This window comes from Scyliorhinus torazame, chromosome 30 (genome assembly GCF_047496885.1).
Source record: "Scyliorhinus torazame isolate Kashiwa2021f chromosome 30, sScyTor2.1, whole genome shotgun sequence".
NCBI lineage: Eukaryota > Metazoa > Chordata > Chondrichthyes > Carcharhiniformes > Scyliorhinidae > Scyliorhinus > Scyliorhinus torazame.
Genome location: NC_092736.1, coordinates 27,881,388 through 27,901,914, shown reverse-complemented (window position 1 = coordinate 27,901,914; position 20,527 = coordinate 27,881,388). Strand labels below are relative to the sequence as shown.

Here is a 20,527-nt window from a genome sequence, read left to right as displayed (position 1 = left end):
GTTAAACTGTATGGGCGGGATTCTCCGACCCCACCGCCGGGTGGGAGAATCGCCAGGGGTCGGCGTGAATCCCGCCCCCGCCGTCCTCACAATTCTCCCGACCCCAAAAAACCGGCCCGGCGTGAGTCACGCCGCCCGCCTCGGAGAATGACGGGGTCCGGCGTGACTCAATGGGCACCGGGGCCGCCCGAATACTCCAGCCCGCGATGGGCCGAAGTCCCGCCAGCGTAAATTAGAGTAGGTCCCTTACCGGTGGGACCTGGCGGCACAGGCGGGTTCCGGGGGGGGGTTTGCGGGGGGATCTGGCCCCAGGAGGTGCCCCGGCCCGCGATCGGGGCCCACCGATCCGCGGGCGGGCCTCTAACCCACCGCATCGGCCGCTGTGGTCCTCTGCGATGGCCGATGCGGAGACGAACCCTCCCGCGCATGCGCCGACTCACACCGGCCTTTTGCCGTCGGTTGGCATGGCGCCAAGCCCCTATCCCGCCGGCCGGCGGATCGCCAACCACTCCCGGGCAGGCCTAGCCCCTGACGGTGCGGAGGATTCCACACCTTTGGGGCGGACCGACGCCGAAGTGGTTGGCCACCCGCCGGGACCCTCCGCCCCACCGGGTACAGGAGAATCCCTCCCATTATTTCTATTTTACTGGATTAAGTTAGCAAAGTACCTAATAGGGCAAGAACTGTGAAGGTTCCCCCCCGCAGAGGTACATGTTCCGAGACGTAATACGTACAAATCAGAGAGAGGGAGAACGTTGAGAGTAAAATCAGGCGAGCGTGACTAATTGGATTGCTCTGCGCAAGAACCAGCGTGGATCTGAAGGCCCGAATGGCCACGTTCTGTACTGTACAATTCTATGATTCTGGGTGAGGATACACCAATGTGATTCAGATGGAGGGGTTTGCCGAAAGCAAGGTGGGGGTGGGGGGGGGGGGGGGGGGTGGGGGGGGTGGTGAAGAGTGGTGGAGCCCACCAGCCCCCTCAACCCCGACAAAAGGCTGTCGAAGTTGACGGGTCCATCGGAAATTTAGAAAACCGAGATCCATACATTTTCTTCTCGCCGAGGGTATTATGGAACCAAGATGGAGTTGCGGTCCGATCGCATGGCAGAACAGGATCGAGGGGCTGAATGGCCAGCTCCTGCATCCTGAATCCAGTGCCCCTACAACACACACGCACCTTAGTTTCAGCCCTGGTCAGCACAGAGGACGCGATAAATACGTCAATTCCCAGCAGCCCAGAGATGTCAAGACTTGGCTTCTCGCACATCACAAACCCACTCCAACCCCAACGTCTGGCACCGTAATGAACACATCGCCATGCGTCACAACTCTCCCACCTTTGAAGGAAGACTCGAGGACTGGGGCTGGCTTCTGCGCCAGGAATAGCTTCTTGGCGTACTTGCTCAGCACTCCGCTTTTCTCCGTGGGGACGATGAGCTGGCGGATGAAACGTGCTCGGTCTCGGATGTCGTAGTTCTGGTCATATTTTGCCAGGTTAAGGACGTATTGAGTCAGCAGTTTAGTCTGGAGGTTGAGGGTGGGGCGGGGGAATAAAAGGTCAAAGTGAGGATAAAAGAATGCAGCACAACCAAGAACCCAAGAAAGCAAGAAACAGGAGTGGGCCATTCAGCCCTTCGAACCCACGCCACCATTCGCTCGGAGCATGGCTCCTCTTCCATCTCAATGACATTTTCCTGCACTATCCCCGTATCCTTTGATAATTTTAATACGTAGAAATCTGTCAATTTGAAAAAAACTCAACGATAGAGACTCTGGGGTCAACAATTCCAAAGACTTTCCGAGTAAAGAAATTCCTCCTCATCCCAATCCAAAAAATCCCAAATGTGAACAGAACGATGGATGACCTTGTTCTTGGAAGCTCGGAGCCAGGACGAGAGAGAAAGGAAGGGAGTGGCGTGGCGGCAACGTCACTGGATTGGTCATTGCCGCCGCCGAGGTTAGTGCTCTGGAGACATGGGTTCAAATCCCACCACGGCACCTAATACATCTTGAATTGACAGCTAGTAATGGTAACCTTGACAACCTATCATCCTTCGACAGCCACAGCAATCGGTCCATGAGTGCCCTCGAGGAAAGGAAGGGGGCGTCCTTAACCATTCTGGCCTACATGTGGCTCCAGGCCCACAGCGGTGTGGTGGCCTCTGCCCTCTGAAGTGGCCTAGCAAACCCACTCAGTCCAAGGGCAATGAAGGATGGGCAACAAATGCTGGCCCAGCCCAGCGACGCCCACATACTGTGAAAGAGTCAAATTAAAAAATTACAGAACAAGGCAGAAAGAGGTTGTGTGGAGTAATCGGGAGATTTGTATGTGAATGCTGTTTGATCAATTGGGGAAGGGGGAGGGCCCTGCATGGAAGATATTTGGGGCCTACATCATGAGGCCTAAGCTCCCACCAGGCAGCCAGATACTGTGCAAAGGACTAGAGTCCCAGGCACAGGGCTCATTTAGACACTGCCAAAATGAGGAGGCCTCCCCATTATTTGCCCGAGTCACTTGAGCTGAGGGGATGGGAATGGGGAGATGATTTTCTTCACAATAAGGTCTCTCCCTCATCAATAAACCCAGAGCTTATTGGCAAAGAAATCATGTCACCAAGTTTGAAAAACATGCCGCAATATCTGGGTCGCCATGGACACAGGAAATAGGAGTGGGTGTAGGCCACTCGGCCCATCGAGCCCGTTCCACTATTCAACACGGTTATGGCTGATCTTGGGCCTCAAACTTTACTTTCCCGCCCATACCCCGTATCCCGAAATTCCCCGAGAGACCAAATATCTGTCTATCCCAGCCTCAAATGTATTCAACGATGGAGCATCCAAAACCCTCTGGGGTAACAAAATTCCCACGGTTCATAGCCCTTTAAATGAAGCAATTCCTCCTCATCCCATCCCTAAACAATGGTCCTCCCTTATCCTGAGACTGTGCCGCCCCCCCCCTCACCCTGTTCTTGATTCCCCGACCAGCGGAAACAATCTGTGTGTCCACCCGGTCAAATGCCTTCACAATTCTGGAGTTTTCAATAAGGTCGCCCCTCAATCTTCTAAACTCCAGAGAATATAGGTCCAATATTGCTCAGTTTCTCTTCAGAGGACAACCCCCTCATCCCAGGGACCAATCTAGTGAACCTTTGCTGTACCGACTCCAATACATCCTTTCTTAAATATGGAGACCAAAAGGACACACAGTATTCCAGATGTGGTCTCACTAAAACCCGGTATAATAGTCGCAAGCCTTCTTCATGGTATTTGTCTTCTGAAGTGCCTTCTGCACCTGCTTGCTAACCTTCTGTGTTCCTTGTCCCGAGCACGCCCAAACCAGCGGCTGTTTATCGGCTGCTGGTACATACATGCTAGGCCCAGCCAGCATGATGCCCCCAGTGAGTCAGGTGGCCTCACACAATGCCAAGTGGGCAGGGGGAGCGTCAAACCATAGTTTTGTCTTAAGTCACACCGCTCCGAGAAGACAAGTAGATGTTCTAGATGTGGGCAGAGATTCTCCAAATAGAAGGTTAAGCGCCTCTATAGGTATCTTGTGATTCCCTGGACTGGTATCGTGGAATATTGTTTCCCTCGTTACCTCTGGGAGATGACATGGCTTTGTATGGGGGAGAGCCTGGTAGCCCCACTTAGCTCAATGGGTGAGCTGGTGCCATAGTGGTATTGTCACTGGACTAGTAATCAAGGGACCCAGGGTAATGCTCTGGAGACCTGGGTTCGAATCTCACCAGGGCAGTTGGTGGAATTTGAATTCAATAAAAATCTGGAATTAAAAGTCTAACGATGACCATGGAACCATTGTCGATTGTGGTAAAAACCCATCTGGTTCATTAATGTCCTTCAGGGAAGGAAATCTGCCTTCCTTACCTGGTCTGGCCTACATGTGACTCTTAAATGCCATTTGGATGGGCACCAAATGCAGGCCCAGCCAGCGACGCCCACATCCCATGAACAAATAAAAGGAAAAAAATATCCTTTTATTCTGGCGAATGAAGATTGCTCAGCAATTAAATTTTAATTTAATGGAATAAACTCTTCACATTCTTCAAACGCCAACAGCATCAGTGATCAAAGGTCACCTCATTGGAAAAACAATAGCTGGACAAAGTGGAGCAGTGCCATCCAGCATTAACACTTAACATCGACCCCTACCCCCCACCCCACCCACCCTTTGCCCACATTCATCCATTCTACAACAGGACAGACCGGAACCTGTTTGGAATTGGTGAGGTACAGTTTGGCGGCCAAGTTAATGATTTGCAGCTTCACGATGTCTTCCTCGTTGGTGAAGGACTTGGCCATTTTACGGAGCACATCGGGTGCGATCTTGGGCACGTGTTCACAGTACTCTCCAATGAGCCAAAGGATGCTGGCTCTCGCCATTGGAACCTGCCCAGAGAGAGGGTGAGGGAAAATTAGCCAGTTTAGTCCGGGTGTGCCAGCAAATTGGTTGTTCTTCAAGCGTTTCCAAGTTGAACCTAACACTGTTTGGTGTCAGCTGTGGTTCAGCTGGTCACATTATGGGCCTCGAGTGTCAGAAGGTTCCTGGTTCAAATCCCCCTAAAGGTTTGAACACAAAATCAATACCGACCCTCCAAAGTTGTACGGAGGGAGTGCTAAGCTGTCTTTTGGGTGAGGGTGCGTTGGACTCTCTCAGGTGGGTGCATAAGAACCCATGGCACCACCACAAAAAGAATAATTCTCCCTGGCGTCTGGGTCAATAATGAATCCTCAATTAACGTCATAAAAAGAGACTGTCTGGTCATTAATGCATTGCTGTTTGCGGGAGCTTGCTGCGCGCAAATTGGCCGCTGCGTCTCCTACATTACAACAATGGCTGCACTTCAAAAGGTACTTTCTTGACTTGTGGGGTGTCCTGCAACTGGTGGTCATTGCTGGAACTACAGGCAAAGGAGCAACCAAACACGCGGTAAGTTAGGGGTTTCGTTCAGGGTCACAAAAAATCCCGGAGCTAACAATCTGAAAGTCTGAGCTCCACTAGGATGAAACCTTTGGGCCAGGAACTCTGGGTCAGCTCTTGAATCGACTGCTTTAAAAGGAGGACAGAGTGTGGCGTTCTATCACTTAACGAAGGACAGCCAGAGATTTAGGCCTGAATTTGCAACAGGAGGAAGTTACAAGCCCTGACCCCGAACACGGCTCTTCCTATTTTCACAAGGGGTGGGAATGGAGTTGAGCCAGGGTTCACGGAGGTAATCAAATAATAATAATAATCTTCATTAGAGTCACAAGTAGGCTTGCATTAATACTGCAATGAAGTTACTGTGAAAATCCCCTAGTCGCCACACTCCGGCGCCTGTTCGGGTACACTGAGGGAGAATTCAGAACATCCAATTCACCTCACAGCATGTCTTTTGGGACTTATAGGAGGAAACCGGAGGGCCCGGAGGAAACCCAAATCATCAGCTACCTCCACTCAAGTGGCATTTTGGTAGTTCAAGAGTGTTAATATGTCGTGTGCAGATCAGACCAGATAGGAGCCACTCTGAACTTCGATTGGATAGCACAATACCCCATTGCAGAGGCACAGTACATTGGATCTACTTCTGGAACATCTGTGGGGAGGTCAGGTGCCCTTTGAAATTGTTAAAAGTAGGCATAAATGTGCGTAAGAAAGTGCATAAGCTCATTACTGTCAAGCTCATTGGAAGTGAGAACAGACTTGTCAAAACAGTGAGAAGCACCTGTCAAATGGACCTGTCCAAGCAAACTGTCAGAATTGCCAAGGGGACCTGTCAAAAGCAAGTGTTAAAGGGAGCTGACAAGACATTTAAAAGTCCTGCCCTTTAATTTTTTTAAGAAAATGCATGGAGTGTTCAAACAAATGCTTGCTATTGGTAGGGAATGGCATGGAGACTATAGGGGGGGGGATCAGTACCCAGCATGAGGTGCCAAAGTTTTGCATTGGATGGGGCACAGGGGTATGTGGGGGTATGAGGAGGAGTGAGAGCTGGAGAATGATTTTTGTTTAATTGGTTTATTTCACACAGTGCTGTCGACTTGCACACAGGGGCAGGCCTTCACTCCCCTCCCATCCACCTGAAACAGAAATTCCACCTTCTGGGACACATTTTCCCCCAGGTGGGGTTGGGGGAACTGGGAAAATGTACTGACTCTGCTCTCCCGGCCAGGGCGTGAAAATCCAGGCTTCGGTCTCCACTGATGAAGGATACGCAGGTTTCGGGATTGAAGGATGATTTCAGTGAGAGCAGGAGAAGAGAGTTTCCCGCTGACGGGCCTGACTCCAACACTCACCATGATGTTATCGATGAGCTTCGCCATGTGCCTGATGATATCGCTATGCTGTGACGGTTGCATCTGCAGCAACTTCTTAATGACGACCACAGACTCCGCCATCACCAGCTCTGCAATATAATGGCGACCATCTTATCAGATCTACAGTGCAGAAGGAGGCCATTCGACCCATCGGGTCTTCACCGGCCCTTGGAAAGAGCACCGCACCCAAGCCCACGCCTCCACCCTATATGTAAAGCAGCAGAAACCCTGGGCAGTCGCCGTCTTGACCTTCAGGACCATGGGGCAACGGGGTGAACAGCACAGACGGAGAGGGAGGGATTTTCCGTACGCTCCCCCCCGCCCCCCCCCCCCCCCCCAGTGGCGGTGAAGCCAACCCGCCATTGGGATCTCCCCATCCCGCGCTATCCAATGGGGCTTTCCGTTGATCGATCGTTCCCGATGACTGGGCTGGACCATGCCATCAGGAACGGCCTGATAATCCCACCCAAAGCGCGCAATTGGCTAGACAGCTCCTTGCTGCACCAGTCTGCTCCGAAATGGGAACAACAGAATATTACAGCAACTGCAAACTGAGATGACGGGAGGCGGGGGGTGTAATGGTAATGTCACCTCCCTGGTAATCCAGAGGGACCAGATATTGCTCGGAGAACCTGGGTTCAAATCCCACCAGGGGTGCTGGTGGAATTTAATTTCAATTAATAAATGTGGAATTCAAAGCTCGTGACAATGACCATCAACTGCCCTTCAGGGAAGGCAAATCTGCCATCCTTACCTGGTCTGGCCGACATGTAACCACAGGAATGTCTTAACTGCCTGCTGGTTAAAATGGCCTCGCGGGCCCCTCAGTTCAAGGCTAATCAGGGATGGGCAACAAATGCTGGCCTTGCCAGTGATGCTCACATCCTTTGAAAGAATTAAAAATAAACAGCAGCACAGTGGTTAGCACTGCTGCCTCAGGGCGCCGAGGTCCCAGGTTCGATCCCGGCCCTGGGTCACTGTCCATGTGGAGTTTGCACATTCTCCCCGTGTCTGCGTGGGTCTCGCCCCTACAACCCAAAGATGTGCAGGGTAGGTGGATTGGCCACGCTAAATTGCCCCTTAATTGGAAAAAATGAATTGGGTACTCTAAATTTATCAAAAAAATAAAGAATTAAAAAAAAAACTAGGGGAGCACCTCAGCTGCCCCAAGTTGGCTTCACACAGATAATACAGTGCACACAATACAGTGCACACAATACAGTGCAGTTCTTAGCCAACTGCAAGTTTCTCATACACTTTTTCCTATCATTTTGCCAACTATTCCCTCTGTCGGGACTGTTTACTGTCGCAAAATATGCTTTGGACAATTTTCAGTGGATCAGGAAACCTCAGTCATCGAGATTCCCAAAGAACACAAGAGTTGATTGCAATATTGTTCGGTAAAAATCGATTAAAAAAAAAAGAAGTTTTTCAAATAAAATACTTGAGAAGAAACGTAATCTCTGTGGTAGGATTCCAAACGATAATCCCGGGATTAAGAACCCAACTGGCACCCATTTGAGAAAACGGGGCTGATGGGTAGTCGGTGGTGGTGGTGGGAGGGTTTGATCTCTCTGTGGTAACTCGGATAGCGGTAAATTCCATCTTGTTACCGGCGTCAGGAACAGGGGGGCGCGCTCTGGCGGCCACAGTGACACGTTGAACGTGCAGAGATCAGCTGGCGTTACAACGGTTTAACTCCGTGTCACACGCCAGCTGTTCACCGCCGGCCTGCTCAGGTATTTGCTTTTGGCTTTCCATCGCTTGGCTCTCACCATCTCTATTGGACAGCAGTTGGACCAAACCGTTCAGGCAGGTATCGCGGACCTCGTCAATGTTGGTGGCACAGCGCCCAATCGCCTGGATCGTGCCAGCTACAAAGTCCTTGTCCTGACTCTTAATATAGGTCTGTAGGGGAAAGACAGAGAGCGAAGGCAGTACAGTAATACTCGGTAGACAACACCGCCTCAGGTGGCGTGGTAGTCATGTCCATCCCAGAGGCCCAGGAAAATGTGCTAGAACTCGTCTTCCGATCTGATTCTCTCTCCGCAGATGCTGCCGGGCCTGCCGGGTTTTTCCAGAATTGTCTTGTTTTTAGTCACGGAAATATCCCTTTAATGGAAGGAACTCTGGCGACCCACCAGGTGGCTGGTGATTCCAGGCCCTAGGCAATGTGCTTGGCCCTTAAAATGCCCCCTGGATGGCCCAGCAAGCCGCTCCACTCATTTCAAGAGCACTTAGGCTTGGGCAACAAATCCACCACCCACATCCCATGAACATATTTCCCACCCCCTCCCACTGCGCTGTAACCATTCTGCGATTCAGTGGGAAGGAGCTGAGGCAGCTGACGCACTGGCCCGGCCCATCAGATTGTCCATTGTACTTGTGCAGCCTGTTTGTTTAATTCAGGTCACGTTTCAGCTGCTTGCCACCCGACCTCAGTTTGACCTCTCGTTTCGACAAAGGCCACTTGGCGAAGACAAGAGGATTCCAACTCCCGAGCTTCCGGGGGCCACCCGATCGGAGAATCATTACTGCGGGGATCTCTGCTCCAGCGGGGTTGAGAAGAGGGCGGAGGGATCTCTGCTCCAGCGGGGGTGAGAAAGGGGCGGAGGGACATCTGCTCCTGCGGGGGTGAGAAGGGGGCGGAGGGATATCTGCGCCAGCGGGTGAGAAGGGGGTAGAGGGATATCTGCGCCAGCGGGTGAGAAGGGGGTAGAGGGATATCTGCACCGGCGGGGGTGAGAAGGGGGCGGAGGGATATCTGCGCCAGCGGGTGAGAAGGGGGTAGAGGGATATCTGCACCGGCGGGGGTGAGAAGGGGGCGGAGGGATATCTGCTCCTGCGGGGGTGAGAAGGGGGCGGAGGGATATCTGCGCCAGCGGGTGAGAAGGGGGTAGAGGGATATCTGCACCGGCGGGGGTGAGAAGGGGGCGGAGGGATATCTGCGCCAGCGGGTGAGAAGGGGGTAGAGGGATATCTGCACCGGCGGGGGTGAGAAAGGGGCGGAGGGATATCTGCTCCAGCGGGGTTGAGAAGAGGGCGGAGGGACATCTGCTCCTGCGGGGGTGAGAAGGGGGCGGAGGGATATCTGCTCCTGCGGGGGTGAGAAGGGGGCGGAGGGATATCTGCTCCTGCGGGGGTGAGAAGGGGGCGGAGGGATATCTGCTCCTGCGGGGGTGAGAAGGGGGCGGAGGGATATCTGCTTCCTGCTGGGGTGAGAAGGGGACGGAGGGATATCTGCTCCTGCGGGGGTGAGAAGGGGGCGGAGGGATATCTGCTCCTGCGGGGGTGAGACGGGGGCGGAGGGCTATCTGCTCCAGCGGGTGAGAAGGGGGCGGAGGGGTATCTGCTCCTGCGGGAGTGAGAAGGGGGCAAAGGGATATCTGCTCCAGTGGGTGAGAAGGGGGTAGAGGGATATCTGCACCTGCGGGGGTGAGAAGGGGGCAGAGGGATATCTGCTTCCTGGGGGGTGAGAAGGGGGGCGGAGGGATATCAGCTCCAGCGGGAGTGACTGGAGGGTGGGTCGGGGGCACGGAGTAATATCTGTTCCAATGGGGGTGGAGGGATTTCTGCTCCAGTGGCTGTGAGGGAGGCGGAGGGATATCTGCGCCAGTGGTGGTGAGAAGGGGGTGGAGGGATCTCTCCTCTTGTGGGAGTGAGATGGGGGTGGAGGGATCTCTCCTCTCGTGGGAGTGAGATGGGGCGGAGGGATCTCTGCTACAGTGGTTGTGAGATTGGGGTGGAGGGATCTCTCCTCTAGTGGGAGTGAGATGGGTGCGGAGGGATCTCTGCTCCAGTGGGAGTGAGATGGGGGTGGAGGGATCTCTGCTCCAGTGGGAGTAAGATGGGGGTGGAGGGATCTCTCCTCCAGTGGGAGTGAGATGGGGGCGGAGGGATCTCTCCTCCAGTGGGAGTGAGATGGGGGCGGAGGGATCTCTCCTCCAGTGGGAGTGAGATGGGGGCGGAGGGATCTCTGCTCCAGTGGGAGTGAGATGGGGACGGAGGGATATCTGCGGCAGTGGGAGTGAGATGGGGGCGGAGGGATCTCTCCTCCAGTGGGAGTGAGATGGGGGCGGAGGGATCTCTGCTCCAGAGGGAGTGAGATGGGGGCGGAGGGATCTCTGCTCCAGTGGGAGTGAGATGGGGGCGGAGGGATCTCTGCTCCAGTGGGAGTGAGATGGGGGCGGAGGGATCTCTGCTCCAGTGGGAGTGAGATGGGGCGGAGGGATCTCTCCTCCAGTGGGAGTGAGATGGGGGCGGAGGGATCTCTCCTCCAGTGGGAGTGAGCTGGGGGCAGAGGGATCTCTGCTCCAGTGGGAGTGAGCTGGGGGCGGAGGGATCTCTGCTCCAGTGGGAGTGAGCTGGGGGCGGAGGGATCTCTGCTCCAGTGGTTGTGAGGGAAGCGGAGGGATCTCTGTTCCAGGGAGTGAGAAGGGGGCAGAGGGATCTCTGTTCCTGGGAGTGAGCTGGTATCAATTACAGGCTGCTTTGCACAGAGGATACCGGGCAACATGAATCTCTGCTCTTTCGGGGCAGCACGGTGGCGCAGTTAGCATTGCTGCCTACGGCGCTGAGGACCCGAGTTAGAATCCCGGCCCTGGGTCACTGTCCGTGTGGAGTTTGAGTATTCTCCCCGTGTCTGCGTGGGTTTCACCCCCACAACCCAAAGATGTGCAGGGTAGGTGGATTGGCCACGCTAAATTGCCCCTTAATTGGAAAAAATAATTGGGTAATCTAAATTTATTTCTTTTTAAATGTATCTCTGCTCTTTCCTTACCTGGAACTCGCGAAGAATGATTGATATGTTCGTCTCACTGGCCAGGTTGGTCATGACCTCCAGCTGCACAAGACAAGGAGGGAGATGAGGATTATGGTGCCTTTCCAGTGAGTAACATGGAGACAACAAAATCAACAGGAACTGTGAGAACAGACGCACCTTCAGCACTTTAATCTGTGTAGGGTCTGTGGACCTGATATAGAAACTCTTCAGATGGGGTTCGAACATTCCCTTAAAGATCAAAGCCAAAGGGATGTTAATAATCCGCCCGACAACAGCAGAGACTTGACTATTGGCGAAACCTTCATTAATCGTCAGTCATTTTCCAGTAACTTTATTCTCACTTTTCTCTCATTATTTGTTTGAGCTGCTGCACTCACGATCTTCACGGAATCAGGCAGGCAGCAAACAGGCCACTCAACCCAGCATATCTGTGCTGGCCCTTTGAAAGAGCGATCGAATTAATCTCACTCCCTCTGCTCTTTCTTCTGTAGCCATCGCTATTCATAGCTCCAAACTATATCGTGTGTGCAAAAGACCATGTTGCCACAGGAACTTAGACTCTTTGAGTAAACTCTACCACCACATTTAATAAATCTCTCCATCGCCTCCTATATCAAAAGGAGAACGATCCCAACTTCTGGAGTCTCTCCGCTCCCGATTACCGCAGCACACACTCATTCCTTGTTGCTCGTGACAATTCATTCCAGTCTTTAAGTTGACGTTTGTTACCCATCCCCAATGTTAACAGTTCTCCATTCTTTCTTTAATAAATTTAGAGTGCCCAATTCTTTTTTTTCCGATTAAGGGGCAATTTAGCGTGGCCAATCCACCTACCCTGCACATCTTTGGGTTGTGGGGGCGAAACCCACGCAGACACGGGGAGAATGTGCACAGTGGCCCGGGGCTGGGATCCAACCCGGGTTTTCAGCGCCGTGAGGCAGCAATGCTAACCAGTGCGCAGTCGTGCCACCCGGTTATCCGTTCTCAAGGTTAGTCACGCTCAACCAATTTAAACCAGCTCCACTTCCACCATTGACTCTCCCGTCTGGCCACGTCCTGACCGTTATCCGTCTGGCTAGACTGGTGAGGGAGGGAGGTTCCTGTCGAGCACGGTTATAACACCAGCAATGGCGGTGGCACCCAGTAAGCTCGTCACATAGGTTCATTTCGGGCTACTGAAGGTGACTGGGGGGGGGGGGGCAGAAACAACGACTCACCCTTCGTTTGATTGACATGGAGGCAACATTCTGCAGCACGACAAACTGCACCTCACTGTGGAGAGAGAGAGAGAGAGAGAGAGAGAAGAGGGGGAGTGAGCAGTAAGTCATTCATTGCACGTTGAGGCAGCTAAGCTGCCCCATTAACCACACCCAAACGCGGCGCTGAACATTGCGGGGACGAGAGCCGATAACACTCGCGCCCAGAATTCCCGGATACACACCAGGGTGTCAGGTGAGATGTTAAACCCGAGGCCCTCACAGCTGGAACGTAAAAGACCCCCGTGCACTGTTTCGAAGAAGACCAACCTCCTTATTTTCCGGCCAGCGTAACCCGCGAGGGGCTGACTGGCCTGTTCCTGTGCCCTTTCCTCTCGGTGCTTCAACAGCTGTAAGAGGAAGGGGTGTTACCCCTGCCTCCTCCACCACGCATTCAGGGAGCGCACGTCCTCGTGTCTCCATTGCTTCCTTTGGCAGACCCTAAATCCGTGCCCCTCCCCACTTTGTTCTCAATTCCTCCGCCAGTGGGAGCAGATTCTCCCAAACAGCTCCGTCCAGTCTCCGCCCCCCCCCCCCGATGACTTTAAACAACTTGATCAAATCTCCTCTCAGCCAAACCAAACTCAACCAACACGGCAGAAAAGAGACAAATGATCTGATTGAGGTCATGGGTGGGGGAGCTGTTTGTGGGATCCTGCTGTGCGCGAATTGGCTGCTGCATTTCTCACTTGAACGCAATGACTCCTCTTCAAAAGCGCCTCATTGGCTGTAGGCCACTTGGGGGACCATCTTGAGGTTGAGAGAGTCGCTTTAGGAAGGTGGGGGCATGATACCAGGCAAATTGCTCATTTGGAGAGGTGGCACCAGGAGTTGATGGGCTGAATGGTCTCCTTCTGTGCTCTGCACCATTCTGCGATTCTGTGAAAACTCCGAACTGAAATGGCCAACCCATTGCACGGTTCACAAAAACACTCGGCACGTCCGGTTGCGGCTATGCGGAGCTAAGCCGCACGAATCGGCAGCTCCCGCGAAGATGGACTTTCGGGCTCGATAGAAGAGCCCCAACGGAACTTTTCACACAGCCAACCCGTGGGGAAGAGAGGAGCGAGGTCCCCCACTAACCTGTATGGGCCGGACCCGCAGCGAAACGGCCAAAAAAACGGCACTGGAGCAGCGGGAGAAGAGGGGGAAAATAAACAAAATGGCGGCGGCCGGGGACAAAGAGGAGATGCAAGAATTCATCAAGCGCTGCTTCGAGGAGCTGCGCAAGGAGATGGTGGCACCGATGCTGGCATTAATTGAAGGACTTGGGGCAACCCAGAAAGCCCACGAGGTGAAGATCCAGGACAAAGTGAGTGAGAATGAGGACAAGCTCTTGGGCCTGGCGGTGAGAGTGGAGCGGCATGAGGCGCTACACAAGACGTGGGCGGGAAGACTCGAAGACCTGGAGAACAGGTCGAGGAGAAACAATCTGCGGATCCTGGGTCTCCCAGAAGGAGTGGATGGGGCCGACGCCGCGGCATATGCAGGCACAATGATCGGGGCGCTGATGGGCGCTGATGGGCGCCGCGGCCCCCCCAGGTTTGCTGGAGCTGGCGCCGGGTGCTGGCGAGGAAGCCCAAGGCAAACGAGCGGCCAAGGGCGATGGTGGTGAGATTTCACTGGTTCACAGACAGAGAGAGGGTCCTGAAATGGGCCAAGAAGGAGCGGAGCAGCAAGTGGGACAATGCGGAGATCAGAATATACCCGGACTGGAGCACGGAGGTCGCTAAGCGGAGAGCGGGTTTCAACCGGGCCAAAGCGGTGCTGCATCGGAAAGGAGTGAAATTTGGAATGTTGCAGCCAGCGCGACTGTGGGTCACATATAACGGTCAACACCACTACTTCGAAACGCCCGAATAGGCGTGGACCTTTGTACCAACTGAAAAGTTGGACTCTAATTGAGGGTTTGTGAGGGTGGGGGGTATTTGAGGGTTGAAGTATGATGGCGGTTGTATATAGGGGGGCAAGCACGCGCAGGGAATGTTATATGGGTTGGGGACGAGAGACAAGGCCGCAACAGAAGCTGTGTCGGGGGGGCGGGGCAGGCTCTGGAAAGCGCGGGGGTTTTCTCCCACGTGCGGGAAGAAAGGTGGGAGGGGGAATGTAGGAACGTCTACTGATGGGGAGATTCCCACGCGGGGGGGTCAAAGGGATGGCGGGGGAAGCCGGGGTCAGCAGGCGTCAGCTGACTTACGGGAGTGATATGGGGGAGCAAAAAAGCTAGACAGGGATCTAGCGGGGGGAGGGAGGGGGGGGGGGGGGAACAGGGTTGCTGCTGCACTGGTCGAAAGGGAATGGGACACAGAAGAGGTGGCCGGGACGGAGGTCCCCCGGTTGGGGGCCTGGAGGGTGAGGGAGACGCGGACACGAGACTGGCCCAGAAAAGGAGATGGCTAGTCGGCAGGGGTGATAACGTGGAACGTGAGGGGCCTGAACGGACCGGTGAAGAGGGCTCGAGTGTTCGCGCACTTGAAGGGACTGAAGGTAGACGTGGCCATGCTCCAAGAGACACACCTGAAGGTGGCGGACCAGGTTAGGTTAAGAAGGGGATGGGTAGGACAGGTATTTCACTCGGTACTGGACGCGAAAAATAGAGGGGTGGCAATTCTGGTGGGAAAACATGTGTCATTTGAGGCCAAGACTATCGTAGCGGACAATGGAGGGAGATACGTGATGGTGAGTGGAAGGTTGCAAGGGACGGGGGTGGTGTTGGTAAATGTATACGCCCCGAACTGGGATGATGCTGGATTCATGAAGCGCATGTTGGGGCGCATCCCGGACCTGGAGGTAGGAGGACTGATAATGGGCGGGGACTTCAATACAGTGCTGGATCCAGCACTAGACCGCTCCAGATCAAGGACGGGAAAGAGGCCGGCGGCAGCCAGGGTGCTCAGGGGGTTTATGGACCAGATGGGGGGAGTGGACCCATGGAGGTTTGCAAGACCGCAGGCCAGGGAATTTTCTTTCTTCTCCCACGTGCACAAGGCATACTCCCGGATAGACTTCTTTGTGCTGGGCAGGGCGCTCATCCCGAGGGTGGAGGGGACGGAGTATTCGGCCATAGTCGTTTCGGACCATGCCCCGCACTGGGTGGAAGTGGGGCTGGGAGAGGAGAGGGACCTACGCCGCTGTGGCGGTTGGATGTGGGACTGCTGGCAGATGAGGTGGTGTGTGGGAAGGTAAGGGGGTGTATTGAAAGGTACCTGGAGGCCAACGACAACGGGGACGTGCGAGTGGGGGTGGTATGGGAGGCGTTGAAGGCGGTGATCAGGGGAGAGCTAATCTCCATCAGGGCTCATAGGGAGAAGACAGAGGGCATGGAAAGGGAGAGGTTAGTGGGGGAGATTTTGCGAGTGGACAGGAGATACACAGAGGCCCCGGAGGAAAGATTACTTGGGGAAAGGCGACGGCTCCAGACGGAGTTTGACCTGTTGACCACGGGGAAGGCGGAGGCACAGTGGAGGAAGGCGCAGGGGGCAACCTACGAGTATGGGGAAAAGGCCAGTCGGATGCTGGCACGCCAGCTCCGTAAGAGGGCGACAGCGACGGAAATAGGGGGAGTCAAAGATGGTGGGGGAGCCATGGCCCAGAGTGCAACGGAAATAAACAAGGTATTCAAGGCCTTCTATGAAGAGCCGTACAGATCCCAGCCCCCAGGGGGGGGGGGAAGAGAGGATGAGATGATTCCTGGACCAACTGCGGTTCCTGAGGGTGGAGGAGCAAGAGGTGGCTGGTTTGGGGGCACCAATCGGGTTGGAGGAGCTGAGTAAGGGTTTGGCGAGCATGCAGGCGGGGAAGGCCCCGGGGCCGGACGGGTTCCCGGTGGAGTTCTATAGAAAGTATGCGGACCTGTTGGCCCCGCTACTAGTGAGGACCTTTAACGAGGCAAGAGAGGAGGGGACCCTGCCCCCGACAATGTTGGAGGCAACAATTTCCTTGATTCTGAAGCGAGACAAGGACCCACTGCAATGTGGATCGTATAGGCCGATTTCGCTCCTTAATGTGGACGCTAAGCTATTGGCAAAAGTGCTGGCCACGAGGATTGAGGACTGTGTCCCGGGGGTGATACATGAGGACCAGACGGGATTTGTAAAGGGCAGGCAATTAAATAAGAATGTGCAGCGGCTCTTAAACGTGATAATGATGCCATCGGAGGAGGGAGAGGCGGAGATAGTGGCAGCCATGGACGCGGAGAAGGCCTTTGACCGAGTAGAGTGGGAGTACCTCTGGGAGGTGTTGCGTAGGTTTGGGTTCGGGGGAGGGTTTATTAGCTGGGTTAAGCTCCTTTACAGCGCCCCGGTGGCAAGTGTGGTGACGAACCGGCGGAGGTCGGTGTACTTTCGGCTGTACCGAGGAACGAGGCAGGGGTGCCCTCTGTCCCCTGTTGTTTGCATTGGCAATCGAACCCTTGGCCATATCACTGAGGGAGTCTAATAAATGGAGGGGGGTGGTCCGCGGGGGAGAAGAGCATCGGGTGTCGCTATATGCGGCCGACCTGCTGCTGTACGTGGCGGACCCAATGGAGGGGATGGTGGAGGTCATGCAGACTCTGAGGGAGTTTGGGGAGTTCTCGGGCTATAAGCTCAATGTAGGGAAGAGCGAGCTTTTGGTACTACAGGCAGGGGACCAAGAAAGAGGGATAGGGGACCTACCGCTGAGGAGGGCGGAGGGGAGTTTTCGGTATCCAGGGATCCAGATAGCCAGGAGCGGGGGAGCCCTACACAAATTGAATCTGACGAGGTTGGTGGACCAAATGGAGGTGGACTTCAAAAGATGGGACATGTTGCCGCTCTCGTTGGCGGGTAGAGTGCAGTCGGTAAAAATGGTGGTCCTTCCGAGGTTTTTGTTTGTGTTCCAGTGCCTCCCCATCGTGATCACCAAGGGCTTTTTTTAAGAGAGTAGGTAGGAGTATTATGGGGTTTGTGTGGGCGAACAAAACCCCGAGGGTAAGGAGAGGGTTCCTGGAACGCAGTAGGGACCGAGGAGGGCTGGCGCTGCCAAACCTAGGGAGCTACTACTGGGCAGCAAACGTGGCAATGATCCGTAAGTGGGTTATGGAGGGAGAGGGGGCGGCATGGAAGAGGATGGAGATGGCATCCTGCAAAGGAACGAGCTTGGGGGCGCTGGTGATGGCACCGCTGCTGCTCTCGCCATCAAAGTACACCACAAGCCCGGTGGTGGCGGCAACGTTAAGGATCTGGGGCCAGTGGAGACGGCATAGGGGTGCAGTGGGAGCCTCGGTGTGGTCCCCGAGCAGGGGTAACCACCGGTTTGTCCTGGGGAAGATGGACGGGGGGGTTCCACGGCTGGCACCGGGCGGGGATTAGAAGAATGGGGGACCTGTTCATCGACAGGACATTTGCGAGCCTAGGGAAACTGGAGAAGTTTGAGCTACCCCCGGGAAATGCATTCAGATATATGCAGGGGAGGGCTTTTGTGAGGCGACAGGTCAGGGAATTCCCGCTGCTCCCGACACAGGAAATTCAAGACAGGGTGATCTCGGGTGTATGGGTCGGGGAGGGCAAGGTTTCGGCAATACACCAAGAGATGAAAGAAGAGGGGGGAGCGCTAGCAGAAGAGTTGAAGGGTAAATGGGAGGAGGAGCTGGGAGAGGAGATTGAGGAAGGTTTGTGGGCTGATGCCCTGGGTAGGGTTAATTCCTCCTCCTCATGTGCCAGGCTCAGCCTGATACAATTTAAGGTGGTTTACAGAGCGCACCTGACGGGGGCGAGGTTGAGTAGGTTCTTTGGGGTAGAGGACAGATGCGGAAGATGTTCAGGGAGCCCGGCGAACCATGTCCACATGTTCTGGACATGTCCGGCACTGAAGTGGCGGGAGCAATATCTCAGGTGGTGAAAGTCCGGGTCAAGCCAAGCTGGGGACTAGCAATATTCGGAGTAGTGGACGAGCCGGGCGTGCAGGAGGCGAAAGAGGCCGGCATTTTGGCCTTTGCGTCCCTGGTAGCCCAGTGAAGGATCTTGCTAATGTGGAAGGAGGCGAAGCCCCCTAGCGTGGAGGCCTGGACAAACGACATGGCTGGGTTCATAAAGTTGGAGAGGATTAAGTTTGCCTTAAGGGGGTCTGCGCAGGGGTTCTACAGGCGGTGGCAACCGTTCCTAGACTACCTCGCGAAGCGTTAGAGGAAGGTCGGTCAGCAGCAGCAGCAACCCTGGGGGGAGGGGGGGGGTGTAGGGGGGAACGAGAGATTGCTTGAGGGGACGGATGAGCGGGGGATAACATGGAGGGTGGGGGAAACTGGCACGAATGGGCGAGAGCCAGTGTATAAAGCTCTGTAAATATATCATCTTACCATGTATATACCTTGCTCAGGGCAATTTTGTGTTATTTTGTTACGGGGGGGGGGTGGGTTTATTGTTTGTAAGGGGAAAAAATTGTTTTGTTAAAAAACTTTAATAAATATATATATTTTTTAAAACATACTTGGCAACGAAGGAGCACAAGATTGGCTGACATGTTGTTCCACTGCATCCACTGCATTGCATGCAAGGACGACGGAACAGGGCTTCCCTGTACAGAGGGAGAATGCGTGCGAGAGTGCCTTTAAGAACTGGATGTTTAAGCAATGTACCTTTAAGAAAACAGTGATGTCATAGAGTGGGTGGAGCTCAGCTCAGGTCAGCCATTTTGCAGGTTTTTAGTTTCAGTTTAAAAGCAGTGTCTGTGTTTCCAGAGAGCTGCAACTTTTGCAGTTTGGTTTTGCTGAGAGCAGCTAAAAAGTGCTTGGCTGGTTTTCCTGAGAGCAGTTTAAAAGTAGAAAGCCAGTTTGCGATAGTCTCTGCCATTCTACAGAAAATATATATATCCTTTAACCTGATGTGATACTGTTTAAAGGTGTTAGGTCTCTTGGAAGTTTGAAGGAACATTTTAAGGAATTATTTACTGTTGCAATATTTTCTGAGTTATCTTTGAAGTAAGGGGTGTTAAGGGATCCAATGTTTATTTAAGATGTTAAGTTGAGTTCATGGAATAAACAGTGTTTTGTGTTTAAAAACCCACGTGTCCATAATTGTAATCCCACACCTAGGGGAAAAGCCATGTGCTCGAAAAAGCAACAAATCCATTAAAGGGAGAGGTTGGTTGAACTCTATGATACATTTTGGGGTTCTGAAAAGCCTCGTCCAATAACAGTGGTCTCTTTATTCTTTCATGAGGTGTGGGCATTGTGGCAAGGTCAGCATTTGTTACCCATCCCTAATTGCCCTGGAGCTGAGTGACTTGCTTCAAAGGGCAGTTTAGAATCAATCACATTGCTGTGGCTCTGGAGTCACGTGTAGGCCAGACTAGGGAAGGAAAAGAGACAAGTGATCTGATTGAGGTCATGGGCCTCAATTCATCCCCCTTCATGAATAACCTCAGCTGGTATGGGAATTGAACCCGCGCTGCTGGCCTCGTTCTGCATCACGAACCATCTGTCTAGCCAACTGAGCTAAACCAGCCCCCTTGTCATGGTCACCATTAGACGTTAGCTTTTTATTCCCCAAGTTCTTTCGAATTAAAAATTGAATTATATTATCAATTGAATTAAATGCCGTGGTGGGATGTGAACGCAGGGCACTGACCAGGGCGACTAGCCCAATGACGTTACCACTACACTCCCGTACTGGGATGTCAAGCTGTCGTGAGTATAAGGTTGGACACCAACAGTCCCCCAATGGGGCGCCAAAACAAATGAGAAAATCTATTAATTTCTTCATTTAGGATAGATGAAGGTTATCGACCTGTGCCTGTGTCTCTGTGGTTACTCCCCCAATCGTCACTCGACAAATGCATTTTGATGCTTCCAACACACATGGCGTAGATTTAACACGGAACCAGAACGGAAAACCAATTTTCTTGTCGTCCAAAGCGGAGAGAAACAATGACCACTTTCACTCTGGTTCACCCGCCTTGCAGCCCTCCCCCATCGCAATCTGAGACTCAGAGTGCTTCTCGGTGTCCGCCATTGGTCACTCCACTCCCTGGACGACATTTCCATCTTTAAAGCATTCAGGGAGCTGTTCGACCAGGAGCAACTGCGCGCTGCACACCCCCATCGCCCCCAGCCCATTGCTCATCCGTGAAAATTGGTTGATGGAACCCCAGAGGTGGAAATTCCACCCCCTCTTTACCGGAGAGGTGAGGGGGGGGGAAACAAAGCCCAATTCCG

The 20,527-nt window shown here is 53.6% G+C and overlaps 1 protein-coding gene across 1 annotated transcript in view; it reads right to left on the bottom strand.

Annotated features, from left to right (window-relative positions):
* ap3b2 (adaptor related protein complex 3 subunit beta 2) overlaps positions 1 to 20,527 on the bottom strand; it is a 121,204-nt gene that overhangs the window by 40,531 nt on the left and 60,146 nt on the right. The window contains exons 10-16 of the mRNA XM_072492601.1: positions 12,319 to 12,373; positions 11,258 to 11,329; positions 11,099 to 11,161; positions 8,094 to 8,226; positions 6,298 to 6,407; positions 4,234 to 4,410; positions 1,288 to 1,527 (exon numbers count right to left, since the gene is read on the bottom strand). Of these exons, the coding sequence (XP_072348702.1) occupies positions 1,288 to 1,527; positions 4,234 to 4,410; positions 6,298 to 6,407; positions 8,094 to 8,226; positions 11,099 to 11,161; positions 11,258 to 11,329; positions 12,319 to 12,373 (850 nt within the window). The remainder of the gene's footprint in view (positions 1 to 1,287; positions 1,528 to 4,233; positions 4,411 to 6,297; positions 6,408 to 8,093; positions 8,227 to 11,098; positions 11,162 to 11,257; positions 11,330 to 12,318; positions 12,374 to 20,527) is intronic.